This window comes from Rissa tridactyla, chromosome W (assembly GCF_028500815.1).
Source record: "Rissa tridactyla isolate bRisTri1 chromosome W, bRisTri1.patW.cur.20221130, whole genome shotgun sequence".
In the NCBI taxonomy this organism is placed as follows: domain Eukaryota; kingdom Metazoa; phylum Chordata; class Aves; order Charadriiformes; family Laridae; genus Rissa; species Rissa tridactyla.
The window spans coordinates 20,050,451-20,063,760 of NC_071496.1; the positions used below are offsets into that span (position 1 = coordinate 20,050,451).

The following is a 13,310-nucleotide window of genomic DNA, read 5'->3' on the forward strand; positions in this document are numbered from 1 at the left end:
AGTCTGTATTGATGCTGGGGATTGCCATGACCCGGGTGCAGGACTTTGCACTTGGCCTTGTTGAACTTCATGAGGGTCGCATGGCGTCCTGGTTTGAGGGCCCACTCCTCAAGCCTGTCCAGGTCCCTCTGGATAGCATCCCTTCCCTCAAGCACCACTCAGCTTGGTGTCATCTGCAAACTTGCTGAGGGTGCACGCAATCCCAATGTCTATGTCATTGATGAAGATATTCAACAGTACTGGTCCCAATATGGACCCCTGAGGAACACCACTTGTTACCGGTTTCCATTTGGACATTGAGCCATTGACTGTAACTCTCTGTATGCAGCCATCCAGCCAGTTCCTTATCCATCTAACAGTCCATCCATCAAACCCATATCTCGCCAATTTAGTGACAAGGATGCTGTGTGGGACCGTGTCAAAGGCCTTACAGAAGTCCAGGTAGATGACATCTGTAGCTCTTCCCTTGTCCACCGATGCAGTCACTCCATTGTAGAAGGCCACCAGATTAGTCTGGCACGATTTGCCCTTGGTGAAGCCATGAAGCTCTCAACCTGTGTACTGCTGTTTTTCAAAGACAGCTCTGTGCAATCAATCAATTTTTTTACGTAGAGGTCAACCCCCACAGACACCTTTCCTTCCTTGCCTGTCCCTCCTCAACAGTTTATAGCCATCGATTGCAGCGCTCCAGTCGTGTGATTCGCCCCACCAAGTTTCAGTGATAGTGACAAGATCATAGGTTTCCAGCTGCACAGTGGCTTCCAGCTCCTCCCATTTGTTACCCATGCTGCGTGCATTGGTATATAGAGACACTTCAGTTGGACTGTTGACTGTCTCACCTTTTTGGCAGAACCTTTTTGGAGGGTTAGGGGGTATTCCTCACTACTCCGGTAGATGCGCTCACAGAATCACAGAATGGTTTGGGTTGGAAGGGACCCTAAAGATCATCTAGTTCCAACCCACCTGCCCTGGGCAGGGACACCTCCCACTAGACCAGGCTGCTCAAAGCCTCATCCAGCCTGGCCTTGAACACTTCCAGGGATGGGAAGCTCACCACCCTGTGGCTTGTGTGAGTACACAAGTGTCACGGCTTTGAACCCCACCCCCCAAGTTCATTGGTTTAAAGCGCGATTCACTAAGACAGCCAATCTGCCAGAGAAAATTCTCCTTCCTCTTCTAGATAGGTGGATCCCATCTCTCCCCAATAGGCCGTATTCATTGAAGAATGTCCCGCGATCATAGAAGCCAAAGCCCTGGTGACGACACCAGCCACCAAGCCAAGTGTTGATCTGCATGATGCGTTGACTTCTGCCTGCACCCCTATCCCTGACACACAAGACAGAGGAGAAGATCACTTGGGCCCCTGTCCCCTTCACTTGTGCCCCCAGGGCTCTGAAGTCCTGCTTGATCTTGACCAGGCTATGCTTTACCGTCTCATTGGTGCCCACATGGAAAAGAAGTAGGGGATAGTAGTCTGCGCTTTTAACCAGTTGTGGCAGTCTCTCTGTGACATCCCGGATCTTGGCTCCTGGCAAGCAGCAAACTTCCCTTGACTGTGTATCAGGCTGACAGATGGGTGCCTCGGTGCCTCTCAGCAGAGAGTCGCCCACTACTAGCACTTGCCGCTTCCTTTTGCGGCTTTTAGTGCGAGCAACTGGTGCGGTTTCTCCCTGTGAGTCTTGCTCATTGGCTTCACCCACTGCCAAGACTTCGTATCTGTTGCTGGTTGGTACATACGAGGAAATGGGGGGGAAGTGATATCCTGCCGCCACAAGTTACCAGAGACCATTGGTGAAACACTGGCACAGGTTGTCCAGAGAGGTGGTAGATGCCCCATCCCAGAAGCATTCAAGGTCAGGTTGGACAGGGCTTTGAGCAACCTGATCTAGTTGAAGATGTCCCTGCTCGTTGCAGGGGGGTTGGACTAGATGACCTTTAAAGGTCCCTTCCTCTGCTGTCTGTCTGCTGTTGACGCTCTTTGTCTGGTAGTCCTTGGAGGTCAGTGCCATGGAGCCCTAATATTTCTTCTTGCAACGCCTCAAATAGTACTGTTTCTTGTTCCCCCTCCCTAATACAGCATAACCTGCTGACTTCCTCCTGCAGCTCCTCCACCCGCTGCCAGAGTGACTCCACCAGAGCACACGGGTGCACAGGTGGAGCTTGCACCCTCCTCCACCCAGGAGTGTGGGGTACAGTCTTTACAGCCCTCCACCTGGACAGCAGCTTCCCTGATAGCAAGCTCCGTCTGGGTGGCTGGGTGGCCGCCTCCACTCATCGCAGGCTATCCTGGCTAGATAGATGGGCTCCCAGCTGCTGCAGAACACAGCTCTCACCTAGTCTCTGCCACCATGCTTCCGACGATCTCAAAGCACTGCCTAATAAGTCCTTCTAATTCCCTGGAGACCTCAAGCTGCTGGGTAGGTTTGCACAGCCACCAGCTAGCTGGGGTGACTGTCAGGGCTGCAGCCTAAGCCTGTGGGTGAGCAGAGCAGGCAGCAGCCTGACAACGGGTAGAGTGTGCCGCCCTTCTCTCGTGAACTGCTGCACCGCTCCCCTCAGGGGCCGCTCCCTGTTTGCACGCCCTGGCCGCTGGCACTCCCTAGGGGCCAGTTATGTGCGGCTTTCCACGGTTGGAACTGGCCGCGGGGACTGCTGGCACCACCCAACTCTCGCCCACCCCTCTCGTGAGACCTGTCGCCTGCTGGCCGGTCCCTCCACACACAGAACTCAAGGGTGCCAGGGGCCCAGAATCCCCCTCAAACACCCCCCAGAGACCTCACAAGCCTCACACTCTTCTCAGCACACGGCAACAACTGCTGCTGCCACTGCTAGCATTGGCTTCCCGTGTTTTGAACTGGCCGCGGGAACCGCCGGCATCCACATCTTTAACATCCATCAGTCTCTTACAAATATTAATTACAGCAAAGGTTTAGCTTCCTGAGGTGAAACAAACTTGATCTTGCTGGATGAGAAATACTTCAGGTTGCTTGTCGTCGGTGTTTTTCACCATTTGCATACACAGACAAAGTCCTCAATGAAAGCAGAGCCCAAATAGAAAGGGACCGACATTTTAAAACCATGCATTTATATTGCTTGGCACTAGAAACACTTCTAACAAAACCCTGCGCAAATTGAAGACCTGCCATCAATTACATGTTCTCAAAGATTCGGGGTTAACTTTTTATTTCTTAAAAGCTTAGACCGCTTGGGTTGATGTTGGGACAACTGGATAGATCAGAATGACGGGTCATTCCCTTATTTTAAGGGGGACAATTTTCTTTCTGTTGTGCCAGCAGCTGGACCAAGTGGGGGTCTAAGTGAAACAGGAGTGAGGAACACGGGTCAGAGGGCCCACGTGTCTTTTTACGCTCCAGTTGATATAATTCTCATGGAGAGCAGGATCTGGCTTGTATCTTTCCAACTCTTGCCGTTGCTCTTACCCTTTTTCATGATTATCTGTATTTTTAACGTTTGGGATAATTATATTAGTTGGTAATGTTTTCTCTTTTTAGTGGACTAAAATCATAATAACAACTTCTTATATTTTAATTGTACTGGTTTTGGCTGGGATAGAGTAAAATTTCTTCATAGTAGCCTGTATGGGGCTACGTTTTGGATTTGTGCTGGAAACAGTGTTGATAACACAGGGATGTTTTTAGTTATTGCTGAGCAGTGCTTACACAGCATCAAGGCCTTTTCTGCTCCTCACACCGCCCTGACAGGGAGTAGGCTGGGGGTGCACAAGAAGTTGGGAGGGGACACAGCCGGGACAGCTGACCCCAACAGACCAAAGGGATATCCCATACCATATGATGTCGTGCTCAGCAATAAAAGCTGGGGGAAGAAGGAGGAAGGGGGGGACATTTGGAGTTATGAGGTTTGTCTTTCCAAGTAACCGTTGCGCATGATGGAGCCCTGCTTTCTTGGAGAAGGCTAAACACCTGCCTGACGATGGGAAGTGGTGAATGAATTCCTTATTTTGCTTTGCTCGCGTGCGCAGCTTTTGCTTTACCTGTTAAACTGTCTTTATCTCAACCCACGAGTTTTCTTATTTTTACCCTTCCAATTCTCTCCCCCATTCCACCGGGGGGGAGTCTGCGAGTGGCTGTGTGGTGCTTAGTTGCTGGGCTGGGGTTAAACCACGACAGTAATGCTTAGGGGTTCTTATTAGAATGTTGTGGGGGACCGTATCAAAGGCCTTACAGGAATCCAGGTAGATGACATCCGTAGCTCTTCCCTTGTCCACTGAAGCAGAAGGCCACTAGATTAGTTTGGCATGATTTGTCTTTGGTGAAGTCATGTTGGCTGTCCCTAATCACCTCCCTGTTGTCCATGTGTTTCAACATTTCATTAGTAATGAAGTAAGAAACGGGTTTTTTTAGATAAGATCAGGAAAGAACAAGTTATGTAATTACTTAACTATAATATATACAATACAATCATTTTTGTGTGTCTTTAAGGCATGTCATTGGGCAGACATCATTAGTCTATTGTACTTGATGAGTTGCTGTTGAGTTCACTCAAGATAAATGATTTTATCGATTTACATGAAATACATGTCTCATTTCTCTTCAACTTTGAAGCAAATATCTGGTTTTGTTAAATTATCCTCTCTAAGAGGAGAGCTTCATACTAATATCAAAGTGGAACTTTACCAATATACTGTTTTTTTCTTGACAGCTGGAAGATGGACACACTTTATTTGACTACGATGTTGGACTAAATGACATAGTTCAGCTTTTGATACGCTCTGAATCTGAAGCTCCTACCACTTCTGTGACAAATCAGAGTGGAGAGGTCAATTCCTGTCCTGTTTCCAACTGTAAAAACAAAGTCAAAAGAGCATCAAGTAGCAGATCACCGAATCAACCATCTACATCAGCTCATTTGTTTCTTATAGATCCTGGAATTGGATTGTACAAGGTATGTGCAAGTTTTGAAAGTAGGGGCCTTATCTTGCATCCATCACTTTAATTTTATTGCTTTTACACAGGCCTGTATCTTCAAACAGTTTTCTTTCATGACCAGCTGTATGTCAGTGTGACTGAGAGAGTCGAGATTAGTTTGCACCGTGCAGATTGAAATAAATCTTAAACTGACTTAACAAATCATTTAGTTAGAAGCTAAAACTGGTTGAACAATGGAAAAGGTTGCCCAGAGAAGTGGTGAATTCTCCATCTTTGGAGATATTCAAAACCTGACTAGATGGGCAATATGGAGATATTCAAAACCTGACTAGACGGTCCTGGGCAACCCGTTCTAGCTGACCCTGCTTGAGCAGGGAGGTTGGACTGGGTGATCTCAAGAAGTCCCTTCCAACCTAAATGATTCTGTGATTCTGTGAACAGATGCTATTGGAATATATTATTAGCTAAGACATTCTGCTTTCCAAACCTAGTGTACGGGTGTGTAACATATTCAGAGACCCTAATGACCTAAGGAGGTAATTTGTTTAAAATTATTGCAAGGTAACTTAAACAGTGATTATTTTATCACTGATCTATAATTTTCAACATCATCTCTACCACTTCTTTAAAATTGGTTCAAAATTGGCTAACCTTTTATAGACAGCTTGCTTTAAGGAGAGTAACACTACCATCAGCAAGTTGATATATATGTGTGTCTATGTGTATACGTAATTATTTATAGAGCTGAAGCTTGAGAACAAAGTAGCAAGTATTGGGGGCCCTGGTGGAATTCACAGTCTTGAGGGATATGGGCCGAGCGAAGAATGAAGTCAAGACACTGAATTTTAGGAGAGCAAACTTTCAGTTGTTTAAGGAATTAGTGGATGGTACCCCCTGGGAGCTGAATACAGATGGCAGCTATTAAAGGACATTTTTCTTAGAGCACAAGAGCTATCGATTCCCATGTGCAAGAAATCGAGCAAGGAAGGCAGGAGACCAGCACGGCTGAGTAAGGACCTCCTGGTCAAACTGAAACACAAGAGGGAAACACATAGGCAGTGGAAGCAGGGGCACGCATCCTGGGAAGAATATAGAGACGCTGCCCAGATGTGTAGCGATGGGATCAGGAAAGCTATGGCACATCTCGAGTCCCTGAATCTCAAGGCAGGAACTGGGAGAAGTCCCATCCATTGTAGGAGAAGATCAGATTCCACCTGAGGAACCTGAACGTACACAAGTCCATGGGATGCAACGAGATGCATCCCAGGGTCCTGAGGGAATTGGCTGATTTAGTTGCCAAGCCACTTCCCATCATATTTGAAAAGTTGTGGCAGTCACGCAAAATTCCCAGTGACTGGAAAAAAAGGGAAACATCACACTCATTTTTAAAAAGGGTAAAAAGGAGGGCCCTGGGAACTACCGACCAGTCAGCTTCACCTCCATGCCTGGTAATCAAGGACAAATCGTGCCAGACTAATCTAGTGGCCTTCTGCGATGGAGTGACTGCTTCAGTGGACAAGGGAAGAGCTACGGATGTCATCTACCTGGATTCCTGTAAGGCCTTTGATACGGTCCCCCACAACATTCTAATAAGAACCCCTAAGCATTACTGTCGTGGTTTAACCCCAGCCCAGCAACTAAGCACCACACAGCCACTCGCAGACTCCCCCCCGGTGGAATGGGGGAGAGAATTGGAAGGGTAAAAATAAGAAAACTCGTGGGTTGAGATAAAGACAGTTTAACAGGTAAAGCAAAAGCTGCGCACGCGAGCAAAGCAAAATAAGGAATTCATTCACCACTTCCCATCGTCAGGCAGGTGTTTAGCCTTCTCCAAGAAAGCAGGGCTCCATCATGCGCAACGGTTACTTGGAAAGACAAACCTCATAACTCCAAATGTCCCCCCCTTCCTCCTTCTTCCCCCAGCTTTTATTGCTGAGCACGACATCATATGGTATGGGATATCCCTTTGGTCTGTTGGGGTCAGCTGTCCCGGCTGTGTCCCCTCCCAACTTCTTGTGCACCCCCAGCCTACTCCCTGTCAGGGCGGTGTGAGGAGCAGAAAAGGCCTTGATGCTGTGTAAGCACTGCTCAGCAATAACTAAAAACATCCCTGTGTTATCAACACTGTTTCCAGCACAAATCCAAAACGTAGCCCTGTTGGAGTGAGAGACGGACCCGGAGTAACGATGGAGTCTCAATATGAGTATGATCGTTCTCTTTTTATTCCAGTTTTCACAGAGTAGATATAGACAGGCAATAAGAGCACGCGCTAGCGGCAGCTATATGATTGGCTTACAGTCTCTGTTCACGCGCTGTCCATGCAGTTCATTCACAGATCAGATTGGTTACAAGAATTCACATAGTAAATTGCTTAGTCATTAGCACAAAATGTTTTCTACCTTCTCAGTTCCCGTTTTTCCCATGTACTAATTCCATCTTCTACCACCTGTTTTGCTCTTAATCTAATCTCTCATAGTAGGGAGGCTGGCTCACATGACCATTTTCTCTCAGACACATTCCTACAATACCCCCTTTTTCTTCTTGAGCCAGCCAGACCTTATGCATGGCATTTTCTATCATGTCAGTCACTTTGCGGAGAACACATGAGGCTACCATAATCAATAATAATATAACCAACAGTAGCATGAGCCCTTGTTTTAGTAAGTCTGATAACCATCCCGTTATACCCCATGAGCTTAACCAATCATCGAAACCGTTTTTAATGTCTTTTAATTTGGACATGTTATCCTTCAGATCCCGTAACTGCTTATGAATGGATGATGAGTGGTCAGAAAGGTTCATACAACACATACCTTCAAAATCTTCACATCCATGACCCTGAGCTAACAGCAAAAATTCAATAGCCGCTCGATTTTGCAACATAGCATGCCGAATGCTATCAGCATCAGTAAGCAAGCTAGATAGGATTTCAGTTGTAAGGTTTATCTGTTTACTTGCCCAACACCCTATCTTATTCAACATATTTAATGCCGTTGCTGTTCCTAGTGAAGGAAGAATACTTAGCCCTATTCTTTGTCCGAGATTCGGGAATGTTATATGGTCGTCACAGGATGGAGTGAAGGTATGAACTGTTCTCTTGGCTCTGTGTTTACTGTGTGCTCTGCTCACTGTGTCTTTGGCCGTACGCAGGCCTCTGCTCGTAGATCTGCCACATCTCCCCCTTTTTTGTTTAACACCAGACCATTTATTAACAAGGTCGCCACGGCTTGTGCTTCTACTCGTTGTGACGCTCTTAGCCGGTTATATACTAAACACAATTAAAAACAGAATCAAAAAGAACCCTGCTAAGGCAATAAATACCCAGATTCCTAAATTTAGCCCAGAAAGCCAATTTCTTTGGATTTACCCACGAGAAATCCTTTTGTAATATTTCAAATACATTGCGGTTGCTGACAGCACAAGCGACCCTGGAAAAACAATCGTGGTAACATTTCGATCATCATAGTTACTGGTTTTGAAAGGGTATGTGGCAAAAATACCCACTCTAATGCAGTCAGGCTCTTTGCGAGTGCATCATCCCACTGTCCTATCAGGGCATAAAGTTGAAATTCTTGTAGGAAGGTGTTCAATGTGTCTTGCAGCAGTAGTAGACTATATCTTATCTTTCAACATGCTGTGATGCCTTCAGAGCTGTTGGGGTTAATGAACATAGAATTTATGGGGGGGAGGCGGGGGCAGACACAGTGCTTCCGGGCATCCCCTGTGTCTTCAAAGTGCGCTCATGTCTCTCTCCCCATCTCTGACCCGAGACAGCCCCCCTATATCCTGCACTGGATTGAGTGGAGAAGTACAGGCTAGAGTCGCTGCATGCATGGCCAGTGCATGCAGCGAGTCCCACCAGACTCTCCTGCACTGGACTGAGTAGAAAAGTACAGGCCAGAGTCGCTGCACGCGTGGCCAGCGTATGCAGCGAGTCTCACCAAACTCATGATCCAGCTTTGCTAACAGCAGCTGTCTGATACGTGACTACATTGTTGTAATCCCTTCTTGTTATCTTCTTCTGTGAAGGTCAGGTTCTCATGGATACACACATAGGTTTTAGAGCAACATATTCTACAACTTGTTCAAGGGTACGATGCAAAGCGGCATTTACAGCTGATCGTATAATGCTTATTAAACACAGCAAACAGCATACTAAACATAACAGACAAATTCCTTCCACACAGGCGATGAGTATAATTTGCTTCAACCAACCCCACCCCCAAGTCCATCCAGCAAAAAGATTTTCAAAAGTGGTCTCCACAAGTTGCTGGTTCGGTCGGTGCAGTTCCTGCAGCTGGGCATGGATGGATTTGGAGTGGTCACTTAGATTCATACAATACAGTCCTTTAAAATCTTGACAACCATGTCTGTGAGCTGAAAGCAAAAAATCAGTAGCAGCTTTGTTTTGCAACATCGCATATCGAATACTATCTACATCTAGCAATAACTCAGAAATAGCGGTACTAGTAGCATTGTTAAACTTATCCTTGGCAGCAAGAGAGTCCTTGTTAGCAAGAGCGCATGCGGACTCCCTGTTCTCGCTGGTACTGTGCTTTGATCTTCTTCCACAACAGGCCAAGATTCTCAAGCAGCTGGATAAGGTGTTTGTGAGTCCATTACAGGCTTATGTCATCCAAATGTTTTTCTTGCCAGCACCCGAGGCTGAATAACAATTGGTGTGATATAGGTGTTTTCCAGCACCCAGGTGCGAGTCCCTTGAGTGTATTTACAATCCTCCTCGCCGATTTTCCGTTGCTTTCCCATATTCCACCCCCTTGCTCAAGAGACTGCTTCTGCTGGGGTTCATTTTAGTCTCGCAGGGTATAACACAGAGCAATCTACTAAGGCATGCAATAACATAGACACATAGAGGAAAAAACCAAAAACATATCTCTATGGTACTGCTTTGAATCAGGTGTCCTATTTCTCTTTTTCTGATGCTTTCTCGTAATGCTTATGGCATACTTTTGTGCTAACGTGGCACATTTCCCATCTAATTGTTCCTGTTTGGTTTCTTTTTGTTTTTTTTTTTTTTCTTTTTTTTTCTCTTTTTCTTTTTTTTCCCTTTTTTTCCTTTTTTTTTCTTTTTCATTTTTTCTTTTTTTTTCTTTTCTCTTTTTTTTTTTCCCATCACTTACGACTGACATAAAAGTCTGCCTTTGCAACAAGAGCTCAGGTTCTCATTTTTCCTTAAGTTTCTCATTTTCCTACAGAGCATCCTATAGATTTTGGCTCAACTCCTTTTCCCAATCAACCATGATCTTATAGACAAACAACAAACAACCAGCGATATGCCCTGCACGGGCGAGCCGTTCCCGAGAGTGTAAACGTGTCGGCTCGTGAAAACTCCCCCAATATTTCAGGACTTCCATCGGTTCTACAGCCCATCCTGGTGTATCTACCTGGGGCGTGCTCGCCTTACGTCTAAACACTGTGTATATACAAACTTCTTCACTTGACGGAGTGTCAGCCCTAGTCGCGTACGAGAACAGTACCACACCGGGCAGAACACCTGCTCAAGTGGAGTCACCTAACGACACTGCACACAACAAGAAGCAAACAGTAGCACACATGCTGATCAGCAGGTATAAGCTGGCGTCCACACACACTTACACAGCAGACATACAAAACCAGCACTTCTATCTCAGGGAGGCAACTGGGGAGGGGAGGGGGCGAGGCGGGCAATGGCAGGAGCAAACAGCTCCGGCTCTGTCCTTCTCTGCTGACATTCTGCCTCCTCCATCAGCCTCAGGTGGAGCAGAGGGGATCAGCAGGGGATCGTCCCAGACCTTCGGGCCTGGCCTGTTCGATCCCCCTCCCGTGGGTTGTAATGCTGCAAAAGCCCCGGCTGCTGTGGCTCGCTCCGCCTTCATATCTTGTAAGGTCGATAACACCAACCACCATGTCGTCGCTAACGGTGATGCCTCTTTGTCTCCTTTACTTATCACTTCCCACAGTTTTTTCCCAACAGCCTCCCATATTTCTGGTTTAAAAGCTGTCTGGGGCTCTGGTGCGAATCCGTTCTCTCTGCACCAGGTTAACAGCCTTCGGAGCATACGCTCATCGTATTTCACCCCTCTCGTAGAGAGGATATGCAGGAGAAGTCTTAATATAGCCCCTTCTTCTTTTGTTACTTGTTGCCCCATCTCCTGCCCCGGCTTAATCAGTTTGAGCAACAGTTTCGCTGGTGTTTCAATCCCTCTCTTAGAGAGGATCCCAGTGAGTAGCGTGGCCGCAGCTTCTGTTTCCATAGCTGCGCCTGGGAGGTGAGGAGCGACCTCACGCCATTGTCTGCTCCCGCTGATGCGCCCAAGCAGCACGTCTCCCAGCCGAAGTTTCCCACTCCCCTCCTCTAGCTGCTTACCGCAGTCTCGGAGAACTCAGTCGCGCTGAACCATCCTCTGCTACCAGATGTCGGAGTGGGAGACGGACCCGGAGTAATGATGGAGTCTCAATATGAGTATGATCGTTCTCTTTTTATTCCAGTTTTCACAGAGTAGATATAGACAGGCAATAAGAGCACGCGCTAGCGGCAGCTATATGATTGGCTTACAGTCTCTGTTCATGCACTGTCCATGCAGTTCATTCACAGATCAGATTGGTTACAAGAATTCACATAGTAAATTACTTAGTCATTAGCACAACATGTTTTCTACCTTCTCAGTTCCCGTTTTTCCCATGTACTAATTCCATCTTCTACCACCTGTTTTGCTCTTAATCTAATCTCTCATAGTAGGGAGGCTGGCTCACATGACCATTTTCTCTCAGACACGTTCCTACATAGCCCCATACAGGCTACTATGAAGAAATTTTACTCTATCCCAGCCAAAACCAGTACAATTAAAATATAAGAAGTTGTTATTATGATTTTAGTCCACTAAAAAGAGAAAACATTACCAACTAATATAATTATCCCAAACGTTAAAAATACAGATAATCATGAAAAAGGGTAAGAGCAACGGCAAGAGTTGGAAAGATACAAGCCAGATCCTGCTCTCCATGAGAATTATATCAACTGGAGCGTAAAAAGACACGTGGGCCCTCTGACCCGTGTTCCTCACTCCTGTTTCACTTAGACCCCCACTTGGTCCAGCTGCTGGCACAACAGAAAGAAAATTGTCCCCCTTAAAATAAGGGAATGACCCGTCATTCTGATCTATCCAGTTGTCCCAACATCAACCCAAGCGGTCTAAGCTTTTAAGAAATAAAAAGTTAACCCCGAATCTTTGAGAACATGTAATTGATGGCAGGTCTTCAATTTGCGCAGGGTTTTGTTAGAAGTGTTTCTAGTGCCAAGCAATATAAATGCATGGTTTTAAAATGTCGGTCCCTTTCTATTTGGGCTCTGCTTTCATTGAGGACTTTGTCTGTGTATGCAAATGGTGAAAAACACCGACGACAAGCAACCTGAAGTATTTCTCATCCAGCAAGATCAAGTTTGTTTCACCTCAGGAAGCTAAACCTTTGCTGTAATTAATATTTGTAAGAGACTGATGGATGTTAAAGATGTGGATGCCGGCGGTTCCCGCGGCCAGTTCAAAACACGGGAAGCCAATGCTAGCAGTGGCAGCAGCAGTTGTTGCCGTGTGCTGAGAAGAGTGTGAGGCTTGTGAGGTCTCTGGGGGGTGTTTGAGGGGGATTCTGGGCCCCTGGCACCCTTGAGTTCTGTGTGTGGAGGGACCGGCCAGCAGGCGACAGGTCTCACGAGAGGGGTGGGCGAGAGTTGGGTGGTGCCAGCAGTCCCCGCGGCCAGTTCCAACCGTGGAAAGCCGCACATAACTGGCCCCTAGGGAGTGCCAGCGGCCAGGGCGTGCAAACAGGGAGCGGCCCCTGAGGGGAGCGGTGCAGCAGTTCACGAGAGAAGGGCGGCACACTCTACCCGTTGTCAGGCTGCTGCCTGCTCTGCTCACCCACAGGCTTAGGCTGCAGCCCTGACAGTCACCCCAGCTAGCTGGTGGCTGTGCAAACCTACCCAGCAGCTTGAGGTCTCCAGGGAATTAGAAGGACTTATTAGGCAGTGCTTTGAGATCGTCGGAAGCATGGTGGCAGAGACTAGGTGAGAGCTGTGTTCTGCAGCAGCTGGGAGCCCATCTATCTAGCCAGGATAGCCTGCGATGAGTGGAGGCGGCCACCCAGCCACCCAGACGGAGCTTGCTATCAGGGAAGCTGCTGTCCAGGTGGAGGGCTGTAAAGACTGTACCCCACACTCCTGGGTGGAGGAGGGTGCAAGCTCCACCTGTGCACCCGTGTGCTCTGGTGGAGTCACTCTGGCAGCGGGTGGAGGAGCTGCAGGAGGAAGTCAGCAGGTTATGCTGTATTAGGGAGGGGGAACAAGAAACAGTACTATTTGAGGCGTTGCAAGAAGAAATATTAGGGCTCCATGGCACTGACCTCCAAGGA

At 47.2% G+C, this 13,310-nt stretch overlaps 1 protein-coding gene across 1 annotated transcript in view; it reads left to right on the plus strand.

Annotated features, from left to right (window-relative positions):
* Positions 1 to 13,310, plus strand: part of LOC128901987 (E3 ubiquitin-protein ligase UHRF2-like) — a 172,261-nt gene that overhangs the window by 37,696 nt on the left and 121,255 nt on the right. The window contains exon 2 of the mRNA XM_054184231.1: positions 4,681 to 4,923. Within this exon, the coding sequence (XP_054040206.1) occupies positions 4,681 to 4,923 (243 nt within the window). The remainder of the gene's footprint in view (positions 1 to 4,680; positions 4,924 to 13,310) is intronic.